General features: G+C 46.6%; 1 protein-coding gene across 1 annotated transcript in view; it reads left to right on the top strand.

Annotated features, from left to right (window-relative positions):
* PPP1R36 (protein phosphatase 1 regulatory subunit 36) overlaps positions 1-25,930 on the top strand; it is a 124,702-nt gene that overhangs the window by 16,630 nt on the left and 82,142 nt on the right. The window contains exons 6-7 of the mRNA XM_053689057.1: positions 11,832-11,930; positions 12,596-12,736. Coding sequence (XP_053545032.1) covers positions 11,832-11,930; positions 12,596-12,736 — 240 coding nt within the window. The remainder of the gene's footprint in view (positions 1-11,831; positions 11,931-12,595; positions 12,737-25,930) is intronic.

The following is a 25,930-nucleotide window of genomic DNA, read 5'->3' as shown; positions in this document are numbered from 1 at the left end:
CTACATTAGATCAAAGATAATAGCCCAATGAATAATACTCGGGTAAATATGAAACTCTTCTATAAAAATTAACATAAAACTAAGTATAAAAGTTATTCAGGGGCCTGTGACAATAACTACAAATAAGAGTCTGAACAAGTCTAAATGTATGTAACACAAACTACTAAGGACATAGGGCCCAATTCTCTAAAGCAATCTGGACTGGTGAGAGTCTATAAGAATGCTGCTAGTACTACTATTTCACTGGTGAGAGTCTATAAGAGTGCTGCTAGTACTACTATTTCCCTGGTGAGAGTCTATAATAATGCTGCTAGTACTACTATTTCCCTGGTGAGAGTCTATAAGAATGCTGCTAGTACTACTATTTCACTGGTGAGAGTCTATAAGAGTGCTGCTAGTACTACTATTTCACTGGTGAGAGTCTTTAAGAATGCTGCTAGTACTACTATTTCACTGGTGAGAGTCTATAAGAATGCTGCTAGTACTACTATTTCCCTGGTGAGAGTCTATAAGAATGCTGCTAGTACTACTATTTCCCTGGTGAGAGTCTATAAGAATACTGCTAGTACTACTATTTCTCTGGTGAGATGCTATAAGAATGCTGCTAGTACTTCTATTTCCCTAGTGAGAGTCTATAAGAATGCTGCTAGTACTACTATTTTCCTGGTGAGAGTCTATAAGAATGCTGCTAGTCCTACTATTTCCCTGGTGAGACTCTATAAGAATGCTACTAGTACTACTATTTACCTGGTAAGAGTCTATTAGAATGCTGCAAGTACTACTATTAACCTGTTGAGAGTCTATAAGAATGCTGCCAGTACTACTATTTCCCTGGTGAGAGTCTATAAGAATGCTGCTAGTACTACTATTTCCCTGGTGAGAGTCTATAAGAATCCTGCCCGTACTACTATTTCCCTAGTGAGAGTCTATAAGAATGCTGCTAGTACTACTATTTCCCTGGTGAGAGTCTATAAGAATGCTGCTAGTACTACTATTTCCCTGGTGAGAGTCTATAAGAATGCTGCTAGTACTACTATTTCCCTGGTGAGAGTCTATAAGAATGCTGCTAGTACTACTATTTCCCTGGTGAGAGTCTATAAGAATGCTGCTAGTACTACTATTTCCCTGGTGAGATTCTATAAAAGTGCTGCTAGAACTACTATTTCCCTGGTGAGAGTCTATAAGAATGCTGCTAGTACTACTATTTCCCTGGTGAGAGTCTATAAGAATGCTACTAGTAGTACTATTTCCCTGGTGAGAGTCTATAAGAATGCTGCTAGTACTACTATTTCCCTGGTGAGAGTCTATAAGAATGCTGCCAGTACTACTATTTCCCTGGTAAGAGTCTATAAGAATGCTGCCAGTACTACTATTTCCCTGGTGAGAGTATATAAGAATGCTGCAAGTACTACTATTTCCCTGGTGAGAATCTACAGGAATACTGCCAGTACTACTATTTCCCTGGTGAGATGCTATAACAATGCTGCTGTACCCTGGTGTGATTCTATAAGAATGTTGATAGTACTACTATTTCCCTGGTGAAAGACTAAAAGAATGCTGATAGTATTACTATTTCCCTGGTGAGAGTCTATAAGAATGATGCTAATACTACTATTTCCCTGGTTAGAGGCGATAAGAATGCTGCTAGTACTACTAAATCCCTGGTGAGAGTCTATAAGAATGATGCTAATACTACTATTTCCCTGGTGAGAGTCGATAAGAATGCTGCTAGTACTACTATTTCCCTGGTGAAAGTCTATAAGAATGCTGCTAGTACTACTATTTCCCTGGTGAGAGTCGATAAGAATGCTGTTAGTACTACTGTTTCCATGGTGAGAGTCTATAAGAGTGCTGCTAGTACTACTATTTCCCTGGAGAGAGTCTATAAGAATGCTGCTAGTACTACTATTTCCCTGGTGAGATTCTCTAAGAATGCTTTAACAAGAAAACCGTTAACGACCAGCTACGTACATGGTACGTCGTGGTCATTAAGGGGTAAATATTTTTCAATTCCAGAATACACTTATTGAAAATACTTGAATATGCTTAAATCACCTCCTTTCCATTCAGCCAGTTAAGGACAGATATAAATGAGCTCTTTAACATTTTACAGGGTTTTGGATCTTGAAGGAGATGCCCTAAACTCTATGCGGTCAGTGGAAAACTACAATTTTTAGATTTAAATGACTGGAAAAGCATTAAAATTAGCAATAAAATCTATGAGGCAATCTCCATTTATTTGGTGCCCATTCGTTAAGCTATTTCAGTGGGTTCACATTTAGAGGCCGATTTACCAAATATCTGTCGGACCTGATCCGACAGTGCGGATCAGGTGTCAGGGTTTTTTTCCCTGTTGTTTGCCATGTGCAGCTGGCAGTGATTTTACTCACCTCTCTTCCTGACTATAGGGCATTGTGGGGGATTCTGCTCATTTCCTACACTTCCTTTTATGGCCAGACTGGTGTGCATCATCTATGTGAGACAGGATGCAGTCTCAGAATTGTGATGTCATCACTTGTTATTTAAAGGGCTTCTGTTCAGTATGCTTTGCCTTTGCGTTGTCTCAGACCTGTTTGTGAGAGTTCCTGTGTATTACCTGGCTGCCTGACATCCTTCCTGGTTCCTGATCCCTGGCTTGTTCCTGACTCTGCTGTTTTCCTTGTTCCTGATTCCGGCTCGTCTGACTATTCGCTTTGGCTCCTGACTCGGCTCGTCTGACTACCAGCTCTGGTTTTGATTCCGAGCTTGTTATTTGACTTGTGGACTTTTTTTTTTTATTATTATTATTTTTATTGAGGATTTGCACATAACATAAAAGATAGTGTACATAAAAGGAAAATAAATTACAAATAATGCTGCATGAAAATACACAGAAATCTGTATCAACTATCCTCATTTTTGTCCCAAATAATAACATTCTGGACCACTTATGGGTCCTTTATTAATATTTCTCTGTAATATATTAGGATATTCAAGAGTTGAGTTCCAAATTAATCCAGATCCGAACCTTTTAGTACTAACATATAGTAACAATATATTACGTTCTGCACAGAAATAATTCAAATATGGTGAAAAGATTTCCCTATCACATAGGATAAAGTAAAAATGTCTATGAACGTAATGATAAACAATATTGTGAATTTTGACTGGGAGTATTTAACCCCATTAAATGTTTGAGCTTTCCTCTCCTTAAACGTCGGGCATAGCATAGATTTATAGCAGCTTGAACAATGAGGCGGAACAAGTGTGATCTGACACTATTTAATGTTCTACTTAAGACTATATGAAAAAGTAAGTGTGCCAATGGGTTTTATCTTAAGTAAACAAGTAACCTCAGGATTGATCTCTTTTGCTTCTCCCACGGCTCCGGCCGCAAGCCGCGAGTTACTTGTCAGTATTGTTCAAAAAAGGTGTTAGTGACCCACTGAGGTTAATGTACAAATCTTTTATGTCTTGAGTTTTTTAATGTATGAGACCCCTGGCTTCGTGTTATACATATTGGGAGTGCTGCCATGCTCTTTGCTTCTAAAATAATCCTTAGACTGTAGGGGACATAAATCCAGTATATGTCTATCAAGCTGGTTTTTAGATTAATTAAGGGCAGCGTAAACCTTAATAAAATGTCATCAACTACTATAAAGCCTAGTGCTCTTAAATTTAGTTCAAGAAAGTAGGGTATGTTATTGTAACTTACCAAGAACTAAGTGATCTTTAATGTTGTGACAGGGGCGACTATGCGGACAAGTTCTAATACATGTAGTTAGAGTGTGTTATAACAGATAACTTATGTAAAAAACACAATATCTAGTACAGTGCCAGCAGCACAATATAAATATGTAAAATATATTATATAGATAAACTTTGTATGAATCCTAAAGTTGTAAAACACAATTTTAACAAACAAGGAGAAACCTCATCTTTAGGAAGCCGGAGACCGCAAAGACAGTCTACTTTCATGTTATCAGCCCCTTGAGTCAATTTGCAAGCAAAGCAAAGCATTACCATAAGTCCAGAAGCCTCTATATAAGAGGATATCAAGGTAGTTCTTATGCGGTATGGATCCCAACAAATCCTTAGCTGGTGTCTCTGTTAATGTGTCCCGGGTCTGTGTCTGGATGCGTGTTCCACACATGTCTTCGGGTTGCAGGCTGCTCTCATCCATGAAGCCGGCTGGAACACTGGTGGCAGATGGGAAGCTTGACTGTGTTGTATTTGTGGCCTCCCAGGAGCCCCCCACAAACTCCTGCAAGGTCTCGCCAAATGCCGGATGCCTTTCCCTGTGCAGGGTCTCGTTCAATATACCAGGCAGTTTCACTGTGATCGTTGTACTGAGTATATTGTTCTCATCTTGTTCTGTAGCCGTGAAATTATGCAGTGGCTCATGGAGCTCTCCTCTATACATAAGCTTGGGTGTTAGCGAGGCAATGTCTTTAAAAGGCTGAGAGTCCCCTTGGTGGCTGCTAACGACGGGAGTTTGCAAGTCTGGTGCTGTAAGTAGAACTGCAGTTGCTGAGCCCACCGCAACACAGCGCTTCATCAGGTAATCCATTGGGGCCCTTTCTAAGAGTTGCTGAAAGAGCTCTTCTATCCTGGCCATGTGGTTGTTTAAGCTGGTGCAGTGATCAGCTTCACTTGCGGCAGCCATTTTAGTTGTGGTGCGTTAGAAACTTTTCATATATTTGCTGCTCTCTCTTTTGTTGTTAAGTCCTTTTTTGTCAGGGAGGTAGATCTAGGAGATCTGTGCAGAGTTGTGAATGTGCTAGTGTGGTCAGTTCTGGCAAAGACCCTCGATTACTTACTTGCCTACTTATGAACCGCCGCTCTAGGCCTCTCTTGTCCGATGCCGGGCTCAAACCTCAAAAATACAGTGCAATGTTTCAATATTTAAAGTACTGCTAGACAGTGCAGCCAAATAGCTATATGAATATGTTGTTGCTCTGTGGGATCCCTCTTTTAATCGGCGGATTCTGAGTGTTCAGTAAGAGCTCAGGGAAAGTGCGACCACACAGGATCGCTGTTCGGACACGCCCCCGACTTGTGGACTTTTTATTATTTTTTGCTATGAATAAAGGTGTGATTATTTTTGCACTTCTCGTCTCAGTCTGATTCCTGGCACCCTGACATTACGCAAAGGCAATGAATCCTGATGGTGCTAATAATCCACCTTTACCTGCCATCATTTCCCGGATGGATGAACAGGATCATCGCTTGTATCAATTTGCACTAGCCCTGCAAACCCTGCTGACTCTCACTGCACATTTGCACCAAAGTGTCCCGCAAGTTATGGCTGCTCCTGTTTCCGCTGCTGCACCTATGCCTACCAGGAGCATGTCCGGTTCTGCACCTCTACCTCAGCGATATGGAGGCGATCCTATTCAGTGCAGAGGGTTTTTTAACCAGGTGGGCATTTACTTTGAGATGTTACCTCAGGCGTTTCCCTCTGACAGAGCTAAGGTGGGATTTCTCATCTCGTGACTCTCTGACACAGCTCTTGTCTGGGCTAATTCCTTGTGGGAGACTAATAAACCTGTGATTTCAAATTACCCTGAATTTGTGGCCTCCTTTCGAAGGGTATTTGATGTTCCGGCTCGCTCCTCCTCTGCTGCTAAACGACTGTTGCTCAGTATGCTATTGAGTTCCGTACGCTTGCCGCAGAGGTAGGTTGGAACAATGAAGCCCTTGTTGCCACCTTCTTTCATGGGCTCTCTGATGCGATTAAATATGAAGTTGCTGCCAGAGATTTACCAGAGGATCTCGAGGCATTGGTGTCTTTTTTGATACTAATTGAGCGCTTGCGGAAGCCTCCTGTTCTGTTGTCTCCTACGTGTTCGTTCCCACCCATGCCTCCCTCTCCTCCCATGCCTCCTGGTCCCGACTCAGCAGGTACTGCTGAGCCAATGCAGTTGGGATTCACGCCTCTCTCTGTGGCATAGAGGGCCTTTAGGGGGAGGGAGGGGCTCTGCCTCTATTGTGGGTTACAGGGCCACCTTTTGAAGTCTTGTCCTTGGGTGGTTTATCCTCGTCCCCGGAACCACTTAAGGAGAAACCTTTTGTCATGGTTGTCCTTTCCTAGGTGGACTCCTCCATAGTCACTCAGGCTCTTGTTGACTCCGGTGCTGCGGGCTATTTCATTGACAGTGCTTTTGTATCAAAGCACTCCATTCCTGTTTTGCCTCGGTCTGTTCCACTTGCTATTGAGGCCATTGATGGCAGGCCCCTTCAGCCTGCACTCATTACTCACTAAACTGCTCCGTTGTCCATGGCTGTTGGGGCTCTCTATTTTGAAACCCTCCAGTTCCAGGTGATAAACTCTCCACATTTTCCGGTTGTTCTGGGTTATCCCTAGCTCCAAAAGCACAATCCCAGTCTCGACTGGCGCAGGTCTGAAATTTTGTCGTGGTCCCCGCAATGTATTTCCACTTGTCTTCGGGAACCAGTTAAAGTCTTGTGCACTTCTTCGGTATCTCAATTGCCAGAGGAGTACCGAGAGTTCCTAGACGTGTTTGACAAGGTGCGTGCCGGTACGTTGCCTCCTCACCAGTCTTACGATTGTGCCATAGACCTGCAACCCGGAGCCATTCCTCCTCGGGGCCTGGTGTACCCTCTGTCTGTTGCAGAGAATTGTGCTATGGAGGAGTATGTTGCCGATGCTCTGTCGCGGGGGAATCATCCGCAAATCCTGCTCTCCTGCAGGGGCTGGCTTCTTCTTTGTGAAGAAAAAGGGTGGCGAGTTAAGACCATGTATCGATTATAGGGGTCTTAATGGTGTTACCATTACGGAACTCTTTGACCGCCTCAAGGGAGCTACGGTGTTTACTAAACTTGATTTGAGAGGAGCGTACAATCTCGTTAGGATTAAGGAGGGTCACGAATGGAAAACAGCATTTAACACCAGGAGCGTGCATTATGAGTATCTTGTAATGCCCTTTGGCCTATGTAATGCTCCTGCTGTTTTTCAGGAATTTATTAATGATGTCCTACGAGATATGTTGCAACAGTGTGTTGTGGTGTACTTAGATGACATCCTCATACACTCACCCACACTTGAGGCTCATCGTTCTGATGTTACATAGGTTCTTCAGAGACTACGTAAGAACGGCCTGTTTTGTAAACTCGAGAAATGTGAGTTCCATCAGACTCAAGTAACCTTACTAGGTTATGTTATCTCCATTGCAGGGTTCTCCATGGATCCTGACAAGTTATCTGCAGTTCTGCAGTGGCCTCGCGCAGTTGGTCTTCGGTCTATTCAAGGTTTTTTGGGGTTCGCCAATTACTATAGAAAGTTTATTAAAAACTTTTCTTCCTTGGTCAAACCTATCACAGACATGACCCATAAAGGGAATGATCCACTCCATTGGTCACCTACTGCCATTAAGGCATTTGATAGTCTTAAAACTGTCTTTGCTGCCGCTCCAGTTCTGGCTCATCATAACCCTGTCCTGCCTTTCATTCTTGAGGTCGATGCGTCTGAGACTGGAGTAGGTGCCCTCTTGTCTCAACGTCCTATGCCTGACGGTTCCTTTCATCCGTGTGGTTTCTTCTCTAAGAAATTGTCTCCAGCAGAGTGCAATTATGAAATTGGCGACAGGGAATTACTGGCCATAATTTTGGCACTCAAGGAATGGAGGCATCTTCTCGAGGGTACTAGCGTGTCAATGCTCATTCTTACTGACCACAAGAATTTAACTTATCTATCTGAAGCAAAACGTTTGTCACCCCGACAGGCCAGATGGGCGCTATGTTTGTCTCGGTTTAATTATGTGGTCTCCTACCTGCCTGGTTCTGGCTCATCATAACCCTCCAGTTCTGGCTCCAGTTCTGGCTCATCATAACCCTGTCCTGCCTTTCATTCTTGAGGTCGATGCGTCTGAGACTGGAGTAGGTGCCCTCTTGTCTCAACGTCCTATGCCTGACGGTTCCTTTCATCCGTGTGGTTTCTTCTCTAAGAAATTGTCTCCAGCAGAGTGCAATTATGAAATTGGCGACAGGGAATTACTGGCCATAATTTTGGCACTCAAGGAATGGAGGCATCTTCTCGAGGGTACTAGCGTGTCAATGCTCATTCTTACTGACCACAAGAATTTAACTTATCTATCTGAAGCAAAACGTTTGTCACCCCGACAGGCCAGATGGGCGCTATGTTTGTCTCGGTTTAATTATGTGGTCTCCTACCTGCCTGGTAGTAAGAATGTAAGGGCTGATGCCCTCTCTCGACAATTTTCACCTCTGTCCAAGGAGGATTCTGTACCTACTCCTGTTATACCTCCTGACCATATTTTGGCTACCATACGTACCAATTTGACTTCTCCCTTGGGGGAGGAGATCCTGGCTGCACAAACCAATGCACCTCCTGAGAAACCTTGTGGTAAGTGTTTTGTTCCTGAGAATCTTCAAACTAAACTTTTGCACACTTACCACTATCCTAAAGCCGCAGGTCACCCAGGCAAGAACCAAATCATTTGGTCTGTCACTCCACAATTCTGGTGGCCAGGTCTTCGTTCTGATATTGCTGCGTATGTTGCCTCCTGCTCAGTTTGTGCACAGAATAAGACTCCTCGATGTCTTCCTGTGGGTCTTCTACAACCTATTGCTAATGGTGAGCGTCCTTGGACACATCTTTCCATGGACTTCATTGTCAGGCTCCCTGTTTCCAATGGCAATACTGTTATCCTTATGGTGGTTGACCGTTTTTCTAAAATGTCACATTGCATTCCCTTGATGAAGCTGCCTACCGCTCAGGAGCTTGCTTCGATTTTTGCCCGGGAGGTCTTCCGTTTACATGGGTTACCCAAGGAGATAGTGTCGGACCAGGGAAGCCAGTTTGTCTCCAGATTTTGGGGATCCAGCTTTCCTTCTCCTCGGCATATCACCCTCAATCCAATGGGGCTGCGGAACGGTCTAATCAAGCTCTGGAACAGTTCCTCCATTGCTATGTCTCAGATCACCACAATAATTGATCTGAACTGTTACCTTGGGCAGAGTTTGCTCGTAATAGTGCTATTAATGCTTCCTCCAAGTTATCTCCGTTCATGTCGAATTATGGGTTTCAACCATCCTTGTTGCCCGATTCATTCATGTCTCAGAGTATTCCGGCTTTGGAGGAGCATCTCCGGCAACTCCGTTCCACGTGGGTGCAGATTCAGGATTGCCTTCATCGTTCTATGCTGCAGTTCCCGGCTGATCGTAGGCGTCTGCCCGCACCTTCCTACCAGGTTGGTGAGAGAGTTTGACTGTCCTCCCACAACTTGAACCTTCGTGTGCCTTCCAACAAATTGGCTCCCCGTTATGTTGGTTCTTTTCGAATACTCCGACGGGTTAATCCTGTGGCCTACGCTCTTGATCTTCCTCCTGCTATGCGCATTTCCAATGTTTTTCATGTCTCCCTCTTGAAACCATTGGTTTGTAATCGGTTTATCACTGTGTTGCCTCGTCCCCATCCTATCTTTGTTGACAACCATGAGGAGTATGAGGTCAGCAGCATTATTGACTCTCGTATGTCCAGGGAGCGTGTACAGTATTTGGTTCACTAGAGGGGCTACGGTCCGGAGGAGCGTTCTAGGGTTCCCTTCTCTGATGTTCATGCTCCCGCCCTCCTCCGTGCCTTCCATGCCCGTTTCCCCAATAAGCCTTTTGTCCTCCTGCGGGGGAGGGGTCGTTGAGGGGAGGGTACTGTCAGGGTTTTTTCCCTGTTGTTTGCCATGTGCTGCTGGCAGCCATTTTACTCACCTCTCTTCCTGACTATAGTGCATTGTGGGGGATGCTGCTCATTTCCTACACTTCCTTTTATGGCCAGACTGGTGTGCATCATCCATGTGAGACAGGATGCAGTCTCAGAATTGTGATGTCATCACTTGTTATTTAAAGGGCCTCTGTTCAGTATGCTTTGCCTTTGCGTTGTCTCAGACCTGTTTGTGAGAGTTCCTGTGTATTACCTGGCTGTCTGACATCCTTCCTGGTTCCTGATCCCTGGCTTTTTCCTGACTCTGCTGTTTTCCTTGTTCATGATTCCGGCTCGTCTGACTATTCGCTTTGGCTCCTGACTCGGCTCGTCTGACCTTTTTATTATTTTTTGCTATGAATAAAGGTGTGATTATTTTTGCACTTCTCATTCTGATTCCTGGCACCCTGACATCAGGTCCGACAGACATCGCTGAATGTGGAGAGCAATACGCTCTCCGTATTCAGCATTGCACCAGTAGCTCACAAGAGCTGCTGGTGCAACGCCGCCCCCTGCAGACTCGCGGCCAATCAACCACCAGCAGGGGGTGTAAATAAACCCGATCATACTCGATCGGGTTGAATTGTGGAAATTCCTGTCCCCCTCATCAGAGCAGGCGGACAGGGTTATGGAGCAGCGGTCTCGCCAGAAACACGGGCCCTCAAGCTCCATCCGGAGATTGATAAATGGGCCTCTTAGTCTACTGTCTACAGGAACAAGAAGGCTCCTGATTATTATAGTTTAAGGAGAAAGCACCATTGCCCAGGAAAGACAACATTTCATAAACAACTTCATTATCCATTTAAACAGTAGAATGAGTATAGGTAACAAAGTAAGTCAGAACTAAATGGCCATGGGTCAGAGCATTTAGTTTCAGTTTAATTCTATTATTAACCCCTTCATGCCAGGGTGCAAGTGCTGAGAGATCGGAACAAAGCTCAGATGTAAACACTTGCTGTAAAAATTAAATCACTGGATCGTTAATGCAATCAAACCAGGATCAGATCATGGAGGACTTTTTACGCTGCTAGGCACGCCCCCCAGTCCGATTCTTGCTTGCCTCAAAGGGGGAGGCTGCAGGACGCCATTTAAGGTAGGCTTTTCAATGTCGTACTTCGGGGATAAAGCCCAGTGCTGGTAGGACAGCATAGAACATCCTAACGGCGTGAAGGGTTACATTTACTTCATTCTCTTGTATCCTTTGTTATCTGTGAACAGCATAGGGCAGGGCTGACAAACACTGGCACACTTTCACGCTGGCATACTGGCAGGCTGGCACAGTGGCACATTGGTACAGAGGCACGCTGGCACACTGACATGCTGGCACACTGGCATGCTGGCATGCTGGCACACTGGCATACTAGCACACTGTCATGCTGGCATACTGGCAGGCTGGCACACTGGCAGGCTGGCACACTGGCATACTAGCACACTGTCATGCTGGTATACTGGCAGGCTGGCATGCTGGCACACTGGCATACTAGCACACTGACACGCTGGCACACTGGCAGGCTGGCACACTGGCAGGCTGGCACACTGGCATACTAGCACACTGTCATGCTGGTATACTGGCAGGCTGGTACAGTGGCACTTTGGTACAGGGGCACGCTGGCACACTGGCAAGCTGGCACACTGGCACAACGTAGCATACAGAGTTGTATTCTCCTGAGCTATTATGTTACTGTCTGCAAGAGGACTTTTGTTTTAGAAGATTTGTCACTCCTGTCATAAGTTAAAGGGATGTGAAACCTCAATTTCGTCTTTCAGGATTCAGATAGAACATACAATTTTAAACAACTTTCCAAATGACTTCTGTTATCTAATTTGCTTTGTTCTCTTGATAGGCTCAGGGGCAGCAATGGACTACTGGGAGCTAGTTGCTCATTAATGGCTGCACATATATGTCATTGGCTCACCTGTGGTCTGCTAGCTCCCTGTAGTGCGTTGCCGCTCCTTCAACAAAGGACACAAATAGAACAAGGCAATTGTGACGATAGAAGTAAATGAATATAAAATTGTATGTTTTATCATAATCATGACCATAACAGATTGTTTTTCTGACTGAGGACAGGGAATACAAAGCTGCTACAGCTGATTTATTTCTTGCTTTCAGGGGCCAGCAGCTGGACGACTTTCTCTTGGCTCTGCTCTGCTACATGTCATTTTACCTGGAGAAATACGCTCTTGAAAAGAAACCAAAATCTCTGGTGCTGTAAGTAACTCATTGTGTGCTGGGTCTTGTGTCACCATCAGCAGCTAAACCCTCATATTAGTGGTGTATCTATCTGTGTGCTGCCCTAGGCACAGGGAATCTCTTACATACCCCACCCCAGTATATAGCTCACATTTGCCTTGTATTTATTTCTCACAACACAAGATACATGGAGAAACCTCCACTGGGGATCACTTACTTGCAATACAATTAACAAATGGACACCAAAGTAAAATCAAATTTTCATGATTCAAATAGAGAATGGAAAATAAAACACACTTTCTGAAGAACCAGCTTCTACTGAGCATGTGCAATAGTTCACAGTGTATACATATAGGAGTCTGTGATTGGCTGTTGACAGTCACATGATACAGGGGACAGGAAAATGGAAAGGCATTTTGAAAATTGTCAGAACAAAATCTGTTGCTCATTAAACAAATATATTTATTATCCATTTAAGTTCACTGTTGCAACGTTCCTGTCTTGCCAGATAATGAGAATCAGAAATGACACAATGGTTGTCCCTTTCTAGCACTGTGACTTTGGCAGCTTTTTACCCAGATGACCCTGCACAATTCAGCAGAAAGAGTCAGGAATAAACTGCTCCTAACTGGAACTTGTTTATAGTTTTGTGCAAATGACTAATTATCCTCTTTTATTTACAGAGCCCCCAGTGCCCTTGTACAAAGGGAGATGGCAGAACTTACCACCAGAACGGAGCTGGCACTCCGGCACTTTGCTCACACGTACTGTATCCTTGTGCTTGGTGAAGGTATGGTGGAGCAACATCATATGGCTTGTGGCAAGTAAGGATACCCTTATCCCGCTTCACTGGCATCCAACATATTTATATGTCTTCTGCTCTGATCATATCCGGGTACTGCCCTACGCCTCCGTGGTACTGCCCTATGCTTCCTTGGTACTGCCCTACGCCTCCTTGGTATTGTCTTATACCTCCCTGATACTACCCTATACCTCCCTGGTACTGCCCTATAACTCCTTGGTACTGCCCTATAACTCCTTGGTACTGCCCTATACCTCCCTGGTACTGCCCTATAACTCCCTGGTACTGCCCTATAACTCCTTGGTACTGCCCTATAACTTCTTGGTACTGCCCTATACCTCCCTGGTACTGCCCTATAACTCCCTGGTACTGCCCTATAACTCCTTGGTACTACCCTATACCTTCTTGGTACTGCCCTATACCTCCCTGGTACTGCCCTATAACTCCATGGTACTGCCCTATAACTCATTGGTACTGCCCTATAACTCCTTGGTACTGCCCTATACCTCCCTGGTACTGCCCTATACCTCCCTAGTACTGCCCTATAACTCCCTGGTACTGCCCTATAACTCCTTGGTACTGCCCTATAACTCCTTTATACTGCCCTATACTGCCCAGTACCAATTTGGTATAGAGATACCTCATTGGTACTGCCCTATACCTCATTGGTACTGCCCTATATCTCCTTGTACTGCCCTACTATACCTCCTTGGTACTGTCCTATAACTCCTTGGTACTGCCCTATAACTCCTTGGTACTGCCCTATACCTCCCTGGTACTGCCCTATAACTCCCTGGTACTGCCCTATAACTCCTTGGTACTGCCCTATAACTTCTTGGTACTGCCCTATACCTCCCTGGTACTGCCCTATAACTCCCTGGTACTGCCCTATAACTCCTTGGTACTACCCTATACCTTCTTGGTACTGCCCTATACCTCCCTGGTACTGCCCTATAACTCCATGGTACTGCCCTATAACTCATTGGTACTGCCCTATAACTCCTTGGTACTGCCCTATACCTCCCTGGTACTGCCCTATACCTCCCTAGTACTGCCCTATAACTCCCTGGTACTGCCCTATAACTCCTTGGTACTGCCCTATAACTCCTTTATACTGCCCTATACTGCCCAGTACCAATTTGGTATAGAGATACCTCATTGGTACTGCCCTATACCTCATTGGTACTGCCCTATATCTCCTTGTACTGCCCTACTATACCTCCTTGGTACTGTCCTATGACTCCTTGGTACTGCCCTATAACTCCTTGGTACAGCCCTATAACTCCTTGATACTGCCTTATACCTTCTTGGTACAGCCCTATACCTCCTTGGTACTGCCCTTTACCTCCTTGGTACAGCCCTATAACTCCTTTGTACTGCCCTATACCTCCTTGTTACTGCCCTATACCTCCTTGGCACAGCCCTATAACTCCTTGGTACTGCCCTATACCTTCTTGTTATTGCCCTCTACCTCATTGGCACTGCCCTATACCTCTTTGGTACTGCCCTATACCTCCTTGGTACTGCCCTATACCTCCTTGGTACTGCCTTATACCTTCTTGGTACAATCCTATACCTCCTTCTTACTGCCCTACGCCTCCTTGGTACTGCCCTATACCTCTTTGTTACTGCCCTATACCTCATTGGTACAACCCTATACCTCCTTATACTGCCCTATAACTCCTTGGTACTGCACTATACCTCCTTGGTACTGCCCTATACCTCCTTGGTGCAGCCCTATAACTCCTTGGTACTGCCCTATACCTCCTTAGTACTGCCCTATACCTCTTTGGTACTGCCCTATACCTCATTGGTACAGCCCTATAACTCCTTGGTACTGCCCTATGCCTCCTTGGTACTGCCCTATACCTCCTTTTTACTGCCCTATATCTCATTGGTACTGCCTTATACCTTCTTGGTACTGCCCTATAACGCCTTGGTACTGCCCTATAACTCCTTGGTACTGCCCTACGCCTCCTTGGTACTGCCCTATACCTCCTTGTTACTGCCCTATACCTCATTAGTACTGCCCTATACCTCCTTGGTACTGCCCTATAACTCCTTGTTACTGCCCCATATCTCCTTGGTACAGCCCTATATAGGGTTGCCACTTGTCCCTTAAAATACAGAACACTTATAAGTTACACATGCTGCAGGGTGTGCAGGGAGGAACATGAATAGTGCTGTCCAGAAACAGCCCTATACCTCATTGGTACAACCCTATACCTCCTTATACTGCCCTATAACTCCTTGGTACTGCACTATACCTCCTTGGTACTGCCCTATACCTCCTTGGTGCAGCCCTATAACTCCTTGGTACTGCCCTATACCTCCTTAGTACTGCCCTATACCTCTTTGGTACTGCCCTATACCTCCTTGGTACTGCCTTATACCTTCTTGGTACTGCCCTATAACGCCTTGGTACTGCCCTATACCTCCTTGGTACTGCCCTATACCTCCTTGGTACTGCCCTATGCCTCTTTAGTACTGCCCTATACCTCATTGGTACTGCCCTATAACTCCTTGGTACTGCCCTACGCCTCCTTGGTACTGCCCTATACCTCCTTGTTACTGCCCTATACCTCATTAGTACTGCCCTATACCTCCTTGGTACTGCCCTATAACTCCTTGTTACTGCCCCATATCTCCTTGGTACAGCCCTATATAGGGTTGCCACTTGTCCCTTAAAATACAGAACACTTATAAGTTACACATGCTGCAGGGTGTGCAGGGAGGAACATGAATAGTGCTGTCCAGAAACACAATAAATGTTCCTCCCTGCACACCCTGCAGCATGTGTAACTTATAAGTGTCCAAGAAAACATGGCTGAGGTGGCAACCCTAGCCCTATAACTCCTTGGTACTGCCCTATACCTCCTTAGTACTGCCCCAAATCTCCTTGGTACAGCCCTATACCTCCTTAGTACTGCCCTATACCTCCTTGGACTGCCCTATACCTCCTTGGTACTGCCCTATAACTCCTTGGTACTGCCATACGCCTCCTTGGTACTGCCCTATACCTCCTTGTTATTGGCCTATACCTCTTAGTACTGCCGTATACCTCCTTGGTACTGCCCTATACCTCCTTGGTACTGCCCTATGCCTCCTTGGTACTGCCCTATACCTCCTTGGTACTGCCCTATACCTCTTTGGTACTGCTCTAAACCTCCTTGGTACAGCCCTATAACTCCTTTGTACTGCCCTATACCTCCTTGTTACTGCCCTACGCCTCCTTGGTACTGCCCTATACCTCTTTGTTACTGCCCTATACCTCATTGGTACAACCCTATACCTCCTTGTACTGCCCTATAACTCCTTGGTACTGCACTATACCTCCTTGGTACTGCCCTATACCTCCTTGGTGCAGCCCTATAACTCCTTGGTACTGCCCTATACCTCCTTAGTACTGCCCTATACCTCTTTGGTACTGCCCTATACCTCATTGGTACAGCCCTATAACTCCTTGGTACTGCCCTATGCCTCCTTGGTACTGCCCTATACCTCCTTTTTACTGCCCTATATCTCATTGGTACTGCCCTATACCTCCTTGGTACTGCCTTATACCTTCTTGGTACTGCCCTATAACGCCTTGGTACTGCCCTATACCTCCTTGGTACTGCCCTATACCTCCTTGGTACTGCCCTATGCCTCTTTAGTACTGCCCTATACCTCATTGGTACTGCCCTATAACTCCTTGGTACTGGCCTACGCCTCCTTGGTACTGCCCTATACCTTCTTGTTACTGCCCTATACCTCATTAGTACTGCCCTATACCTCCTTGGTACTGCCCTATAACTCCTTGTTACTGCCCCATATCTCCTTGGTACAGCCCTATATAGGGTTGCCACTTGTCCCTTAAAATACAGAACACTTATAAGTTACACATGCTGCAGGGTGTGCAGGGAGGAACATGAATAGTGCTGTCCAGAAACACAATAAATGTTCCTCCCTGCACACCCTGCAGCATGTGTAACTTATAAGTGTCCAAGAAAACATGGCTGAGGTGGCAACCCTAGCCCTATAACTCCTTGGTACTGCCCTATACCTCCTTAGTACTGCCCCAAATCTCCTTGGTACAGCCCTATACCTCCTTAGTACTGCCCTATACCTCCTTGGACTGCCCTATACCTCCTTGGTACTGCCCTATAACTCCTTGGTACTGCCCTACGCCTCCTTGGTACTGCCCTATACCTCCTTGTTATTGGCCTATACCTCTTGGTACTACCGTATACCTCCTTGGTACTGCCCTATACCTCCTTGGTACTGCCCTATACCTCCTTGGTACTGCCCTATGCCTCCTTGGTACTGCCCTATACCTCCTTGGTACTGCCCTATACCTCTTTGGTACTGCTCTAAACCTCCTTGGTACATCCCCATAACTCCTTGGTACTGCCCTAAACTTTATTGGTACTGCCCTATACCTCCTTGGTACAGCCCTATACCTCCTTGGTACTGCCATATACCTCCTTGGTACAGCCCTATACCTCCTTGGTACAACCCTATACCTCCTTGGTACTGCCCTATACCTCCTTGGTACAACCCTATACCTCCTTGGTACAGCCCTATAACTCCTTGGTACTGCACTATACCTCGTTGGTACAGCCCTATACCTCCTTGTTACTGCCCTATACCTCCTTGGTACTGCCTTATAGCTCCTTGGTACAACCATATACCTCCTTGGTACTGCCCTATATCTCCTTGGTACAGCCCTATACCTTCTTGGTACAACCCTATACCTCCTTGGTACTGCCCTATACCTCCTTGGTACTGCCCAATAACTCCTTGGTACAACCCTATACCTCCTTGGTACTGCCCAATAACTCCTTGGTACAACCCTATACCTCCTTGGTACTGCCCAATAACTCCTTGGTACAACCCTATACCTCCTTGGTACTGCCCTATACCTCCTTGTACTGCCCTATACCTCATTGGTACTGCCCTATACCTCCTTGGTACTGCCCAATACCTCCTTGGTACAACCCTATACCTCCTTGGTACTGCCCTATACCTCCTTGGTACTGCCCAATAACTCCTTGGTACAGCCCTATACCTCCTTGGTACTTCCCTATACCTCCTTGGTACTGCTCTACACTTCCTTGGTACTGCCCTATACCTCCCTGGTACCTCCCTATAACTCCTTGGAACAGCCCTATAACTCCTTGGTACTGCCCTATACCTCCCTGGTACTGCCCTATACCTCTTTAGCACAGCCCTATACCTCCTTGGTGCAACCCTATACCTCCTTGATACTGCCCTATACCTCATTGGTACAACCCTATACCTCCTTGATACTACCCTATACCTCCTTGGTACAGCCCTATACCTTCTTGGTACAACCCTATACCTCCTTGGTACTGCCCTATACCTCCTTGGTACTGCCCAATAACTCCTTGGTACTGCCCAATAACTCCTTTGTACTGCACTATACCTCCTTGGTACAACCCTATACCTCCTTGGTACTGCCCTATACCTCCTTGGTACAGCCCTATACCTTCTTGGTACAACCCTATACCTCCTTGGTACTGCCCTATACCTCCTTGGTACTGCCCTATACCTCCTTGGTACTGCTCAATAACTCCTTGGTACAGCCCTATACCTCCTTGGTACTGCCCAATACCTCCTTGGTACAACCCTATACCTCCTTGGTACTGCACTATAGCTCCTTGTACTGCCCTATACCTCATTGGTACTGCCCTATACCTCCTTGGTACTGCCCAATACCTCCTTGACAGAACCCTATACCTCCTCGGTACTGTCCTATACCTCCTTGATACTGCCCAATAACTCCTTGGTACAGCCCTATACCTCCTTGGTACTGCACTATACCTCCTTGGTACTGCTCTACAGCTCCTTGGTACTGCCCTATACCTCCCTGGTACTGCCCTATAACTCCTTGGAACAGCCCTATAACTCCTTGGTACTGCCCTATACCTCCCTGGTACTGCCCTATAACGCCTTGGAACAGCCCTATAACTCATTGGTACAGCCCTAAACCTCTTTGGTACAGCCCTATAACTCCTTGGTACTGCCCTATACCTCCTTGGTACAGCCCAATACCTCATTGATACAGCCCTAAACCTCTTTGGTACAGCCCTATAACTCCTTGGTACTGCCCTATACCTCCTTGGTTCTGCCATATACCTCCTTGGTACTGCCCTATACCTCCTTGTTACTGCCCTATACCTCATTGGTACAGCCCTATACCTCCTTGGTACTGCCCTATACCTGCTTGGTACTGCTCTACACCTCCTTGGTACTGCCCTATACCTCCTTGGTACTGCCCAATACCTCCTTGGTACAACCCTATACCTCCTTGGCACTGCCCTATACCTCCCTGGTACTGCCCTATAACTCCTTGGAACAGCCCTATAACTCCTTGGTACTGCCCTATACCTCCTTGGTACAGCCCTATAACTCCTTGGTACAGCCCTAAACCTCTTTGGTACAGCCCTATAACTCCTTGGTACTGCCCTATACCTCCGTGGTACTGCCCTATAACTCCTTGGAACAGCCCTATAACTCCTTGGTACAGCCCTAAGCCTCTTTGGTACAACCCTATAACTCCTTGGTACTGCCCTATACCTCCCTGGTACTGCCCTATAACTCCTTGGAACAGCCCTATAACTCCTTGGTACAGCCCTAAACCTGTTTGGTACAGCCCTATAACTCCTTGGTACTGCCCTATACCTCCCTTGTACTTCCCTATAACTCCTTGGAACAGCCCTATAACTCCTTGGTACAGCCCTAAACCTCTTTGTTACAACCCTATACCTCCTTGGTACTGCCCTATACCTCCTTGGTACTGCCCAATACCTCCTTGGTACTGCCCAATACCTCCTTGGTACAACCCTATACCTCCTTGGTACTGCCCTATACCTCCTTGGTACTGCCCTATAACTCCTTGGAACAGCCCTATAACTCCATGGTACTGCCCTATACCTCCTTGGCACAGCCCTATAACTCATTGGTACAGCCCTAAACCTCTTTGGTACAGCCCTATAACTCCTTGGTACTGCCCTATACCTCCTTGGTACAGCCCTAAACCTCCTTGGTACAGCCCTAAAACTCCTTGGTACAGCCCTAAACCTCTTTGGTACAGCCCTATAACTCCTTGGTACTGCTCTATACCTCCTTGGTACAGCCCTATAACTCCTTGGTACTGACCTATACCTCCCTGGTACTGCCCTATAACTCATTGCAACAGCCCTATAACTCCTTGGTACAGCCCTAAACCTCTTTGGTACAGCCCTATAACTCCTTGGTACTGCCCTATACCTCCCTGGTACTGCCCTATAACTCATTGCAACAGCCCTATAACTCCTTGGTACAGCCCTAAACCTCCTTGGTACAGCCCTATAACTCCTTGGTACAGCCCTAAACCTCTTTGGTACAGCCCTATAACTCCTTGGTACTACTCTATACCTCCTTGGTACAGCCCTATAACTCCTTGGTACTGCCCTATACCTCCTTGGTACAGCCCTATAACTCCTTGGTACAGCCCTAAACCTCTTTGGTACTGCCCTATACCTACGTGGTACTGCCCTATAACTCCTTGGAACAGCCCTATAACTCCTTGGTACAGCCCTAAACCTCTTTGGTACAACCCTATAACTCCTTGGTACTGCCCTATACCTCCCTGGTACTGCCCTATAACTCCTTGGAACAGCCCTATAACTCCTTGGTACAGCCCTAAACCTCCTTGGAACAGCCCTATAACTCCTTGATACAGCCCTAAACCTCTTTGGTACAGCCCTATAACTCATTGGTACTGCCCTATACCTCCCTGGTACTGCCCTATAACTCTTTGGAACAGCCCTATAACTCCTTGGTACAGCCCTAAACCTCTTTGGTACAACCCTATACCTCCTTGGTACTGCCCTATACCTCATTGGTACTGCCCTATACCTCCTTGGTACTGCCCAATACCTCCTTGGTACAACCCTATACCTCCTTGGTACTGCCCTATACCTCCTTGGTACTGCCCAATAACTCCTTGGTACAGCCCTATACCTCCTTGCTACTGCCCTATACCTCCTTGGTACTGCTCTACACTTCCTTGGTACTGCCCTATACCTCCCTGGTACCTCCCTATAACTTCTTGGAACAGCCCTATAACTCCTTGGTACTGCCCTATACCTCCCTGGTACTGCCCTATACCTCTTTAGCACAGCCATATACCTCCTTGTTACAACCCTATACCTCCTTGATACTGCCCTATACCTCATTGGTACAACCCTATACCTCATTGGTACTGCCCTATACCTCCTTGGTACAGCCCTATACCTTCTTGGTACAACCCTATACCTCCTTGGTACTGCCCTATACCTCCTTGGTACTGCCCAATAACTCCTTGGTACTGCCCTATAACTCCTTGGTACTGCACTATACCTCCTTGGTACAACCCTATACCTCCTTGGTACTGCCCTATACCTTCTTGGTGCAGCCCTATAACTCCTTGGTACTGCCCTATACCTCCTTGGTACAGCCCTATAACTCCTTGGTACAGCCCTAAACCTCTTTGGTACAGCCCTATAACTCCTTGGTACTGCCCTATACCTCCGTGGTACTGCCCTATAACTCCTTGGAACAGCCCTATAACTCCTTGGTACAGCCCTAAGCCTCTTTGGTACAACCCTATAACTCCTTGGTACTGCCCTATACCTCCCTGGTACTGCCCTATAACTCCTTGGAACAGCCCTATAACTCCTTGGTACAGCCCTAAACCTGTTTGGTACAGCCCTATAACTCCTTGGTACTGCCCTATACCTCCCTTGTACTTCCCTATAACTCCTTGGAACAGCCCTATAACTCCTTGGTACAGCCCTAAACCTCTTTGTTACAACCCTATACCTCCTTGGTACTGCCCTATACCTCCTTGGTACTGCCCAATACCTCCTTGGTACTGCCCAATACCTCCTTGGTACAACCCTATACCTCCTTGGTACTGCCCTATACCTCCTTGGTACTGCCCTATAACTCCTTGGAACAGCCCTATAACTCCATGGTACTGCCCTATACCTCCTTGGCACAGCCCTATAACTCATTGGTACAGCCCTAAACCTCTTTGGTACAGCCCTATAACTCCTTGGTACTGCCCTATACCTCCTTGGTACAGCCCTAAACCTCCTTGGTACAGCCCTAAAACTCCTTGGTACAGCCCTAAACCTCTTTGGTACAGCCCTATAACTCCTTGGTACTGCTCTATACCTCCTTGGTACAGCCCTATAACTCCTTGGTACTGACCTATACCTCCCTGGTACTGCCCTATAACTCATTGCAACAGCCCTATAACTCCTTGGTACAGCCCTAAACCTCTTTGGTACAGCCCTATAACTCCTTGGTACTGCCCTATACCTCCCTGGTACTGCCCTATAACTCATTGCAACAGCCCTATAACTCCTTGGTACAGCCCTAAACCTCCTTGGTACAGCCCTATAACTCCTTGGTACAGCCCTAAACCTCTTTGGTACAGCCCTATAACTCCTTGGTACTGCTCTATACCTCCTTGGTACAGCCCTATAACTCCTTGGTACTGCCCTATACCTCCTTGGTACAGCCCTATAACTCCTTGGTACAGCCCTAAACCTCTTTGGTACTGCCCTATACCTACGTGGTACTGCCCTATAACTCCTTGGAACAGCCCTATAACTCCTTGGTACAGCCCTAAACCTCTTTGGTACAACCCTATAACTCCTTGGTACTGCCCTATACCTCCCTGGTACTGCCCTATAACTCCTTGGAACAGCCCTATAACTCCTTGGTACAGCCCTAAACCTCCTTGGAACAGCCCTATAACTCCTTGATACAGCCCTAAACCTCTTTGGTACAGCCCTATAACTCATTGGTACTGCCCTATACCTCCCTGGTACTGCCCTATAACTCTTTGGAACAGCCCTATAACTCCTTGGTACAGCCCTAAACCTCTTTGGTACAACCCTATACCTCCTTGGTACTGCCCTATACCTCATTGGTACTGCCCTATACCTCCTTGGTACTGCCCAATACCTCCTTGGTACAACCCTATACCTCCTTGGTACTGCCCTATACCTCCTTGGTACTGCCCAATAACTCCTTGGTACAGCCCTATACCTCCTTGCTACTGCCCTATACCTCCTTGGTACTGCTCTACACTTCCTTGGTACTGCCCTATACCTCCCTGGTACCTCCCTATAACTTCTTGGAACAGCCCTATAACTCCTTGGTACTGCCCTATACCTCCCTGGTACTGCCCTATACCTCTTTAGCACAGCCATATACCTCCTTGTTACAACCCTATACCTCCTTGATACTGCCCTATACCTCATTGGTACAACCCTATACCTCATTGGTACTGCCCTATACCTCCTTGGTACAGCCCTATACCTTCTTGGTACAACCCTATACCTCCTTGGTACTGCCCTATACCTCCTTGGTACTGCCCAATAACTCCTTGGTACTGCCCTATAACTCCTTGGTACTGCACTATACCTCCTTGGTACAACCCTATACCTCCTTGGTACTGCCCTATACCTTCTTGGTGCAGCCCTATACCTTCTTGGTACAACCCTATACCTCCTTGGTACTGCCCTATACCTCCGTGGTACTGCCCTATACCTCCTTGGTACTGCCCAATAACTCCTTGGTACAGCCCTATACCTCCTTGGTACTGCCCAATACCTCCTTGGTACAACCCTATACCTCCTTGGTACTGCACTATAGCTCCTTGTACTGCCCTATACCTCATTGGTACTGCCCTATACCTCCTTGGTACTGCCCAATACCTCCTTGACACAACCCTATACCTCCTCGGTACTGTCCTATACCTCCTTGATACTGCCCAATAACTCCTTGGTACAGCCCTATACCTCCTTGGTACTGCACTATACCTCCTTGGTACTGCTCTACAGCTCCTTGGTACTGCCCTATACCTCCCTGGTACTGCCCTATAACTCCTTGGAACAGCCCTATAACTCCTTGGTACTGCCCTATACCTCCCTGGTACTGCCCTATAACGCCTTGGAACAGCCCTATAACTCATTGGTACAGCCCTAAACCTCTTTGGTACAGCCCTATAACTCCTTGGTACTGCCCTATACCTCCTTGGTACAGCCCAATACCTCATTGATACAGCCCTAAACCTCTTTGGTACAGCCCTATAACTCCTTGGTACTGCCCTATACCTCCTTGGTTCTGCCTTATACCTCCTTGGTACAACCCTATACCTCCTTGGTACTGCCCTATACCTTCTTGGTGCAGCCCTATACCTTCTTGGTACAACCCTATACCTCCTTGGTACTGCCCTATACCTCCGTGGTACTGCCCTATACCTCCTTGGTACTGCCCAATAACTCCTTGGTACAGCCCTATACCTCCTTGGTACTGCCCAATACCTCCTTGGTACAACCCTATACCTCCTTGGTACTGCACTATAGCTCCTTGTACTGCCCTATACCTCATTGGTACTGCCCTATACCTCCTTGGTACTGCCCAATACCTCCTTGACACAACCCTATACCTCCACGGTACTGTCCTATACCTCCTTGATACTGCCCAATAACTCCTTGGTACAGCCCTATACCTCCTTGGTACTGCACTATACCTCCTTGGTACTGCACTATACCTCCTTGGTACTGCCCTATACCTCCCTGGTACTGCCCTATAACTCCTTGGAACAGCCCTATAACTCCTTGGTACTGCCCTATACCTCCCTGGTACTGCCCTATAACGCCTTGGAACAGCCCTATAACTCATTGGTACAGCCCTAAACCTCTTTGGTACAGCCCTATAACTCCTTGGTACTGCCCTATACCTCCTTGGTACAGCCCAATACCTCATTGATACAGCCCTAAACCTCTTTGGTACAGCCCTATAACTCCTTGGTACTGCCCTATACCTCCTTGGTTCTGCCTTATACCTCCTTGGTACTGCCCTATACCTCCTTGTTACTGCCCTATACCTCATTGGTACAGCCCTATACCTCCTTGGTACTGCCCTATACCTGCTTGGTACTGCTCTACACCCCCTTGGTACTGCCCTATACCTCCTTGGTACTGCCCAATACCTCCTTGGTACAACCCTATACCTCCTTGGCACTGCCCTATACCTCCCTGGTACTGCCCTATAACTCCTTGGAACAGCCCTATAACTCCTTGGTACTGCCCTATACCTCACCCTATAACTCCTTGGTACAGCCCTAAACCTCTTTGGTACAGCCCTATAACTCCTTGGTACTGACCTATACCTCCGTGGTACTGCCCTATAACTCCTTGGAACAGCCCTATAACTCCTTGGTACAGCCCTAAGCCTCTTTGGTACAACCCTATAACTCCTTGGTACTGCCCTATAACTCCTTGGAACAGCCCTATAACTCCTTGGTACAGCCCTAAACCTGTTTGGTACAGCCCTATAACTCCTTGGTACTGCCCTATACCTCCCTTGTACTGCCCTATAACTCCTTGGAACAGCCCTATAACTCCTTGGTACAGCCCTAAACCTCTTTGGTACAACCCTATACCTCCTTGGTACTGCCCTATACCTCCTTGGTACTGCTCAATACCTCCTTGGTACAACCCTATACCTCCTTGGTACTGCCCTATACCTCCTTGGTACTGCCCTATAACTCCTTGGAACAGCCCTATAACTCCATGGTACTGCCCTATACCTCCTTGGTACAGCCCTATAACTCCTTGGTACAGCCCTAAACCTCTTTGGTACAGCCCTATAACTCCTTGGTACTGCCCTATACCTCCTTGGTACAGCCCTAAACCTCCTTGGTACAGCCCTAAAACTCCTTGGTAGAGCCCTAAACCTCTTTGGTACAGCCCTATAACTTCTTGGTACTGCTCTATACCTCCTTGGCACAGCTCTATAACTCCTTGGTACTGCCCTATACCTCCTTGGTACAGCCTTATAACGCCTTGGTACAGCCCTAAACCTCTTTGGTACAACCCTATAACTCCTTGGTACTGCCCTATACCTCCATGGTACTGCCCTATAACTCCTTGGAACAGCCCTATAACTCCTTGGTACAGCCCTAAACCTCTTTGGTACAGCCCTATAACTCCTTGGTACTGCCCTATACCTCCCTGGTACTGCCCTATAACTCATTGGAACAGCCCTATAACTCCTTGGTACAGCCCTAAACCTCCTTGGTACAGCCCTATAACTCCTTGGTACAGCCCTAAACCTCTTTGGTACAGCCCTATAACTCCTTGGTACTGCTCTATACCTCCTTGGT

The sequence above is a fragment of the Bombina bombina genome, chromosome 1 (genome assembly GCF_027579735.1).
Source record: "Bombina bombina isolate aBomBom1 chromosome 1, aBomBom1.pri, whole genome shotgun sequence".
NCBI classification, from domain to species: domain Eukaryota; kingdom Metazoa; phylum Chordata; class Amphibia; order Anura; family Bombinatoridae; genus Bombina; species Bombina bombina.
The sequence above is the reverse complement of the archived record's forward strand: the minus strand, read 5'-3'. Positions and strand labels throughout refer to the sequence as shown.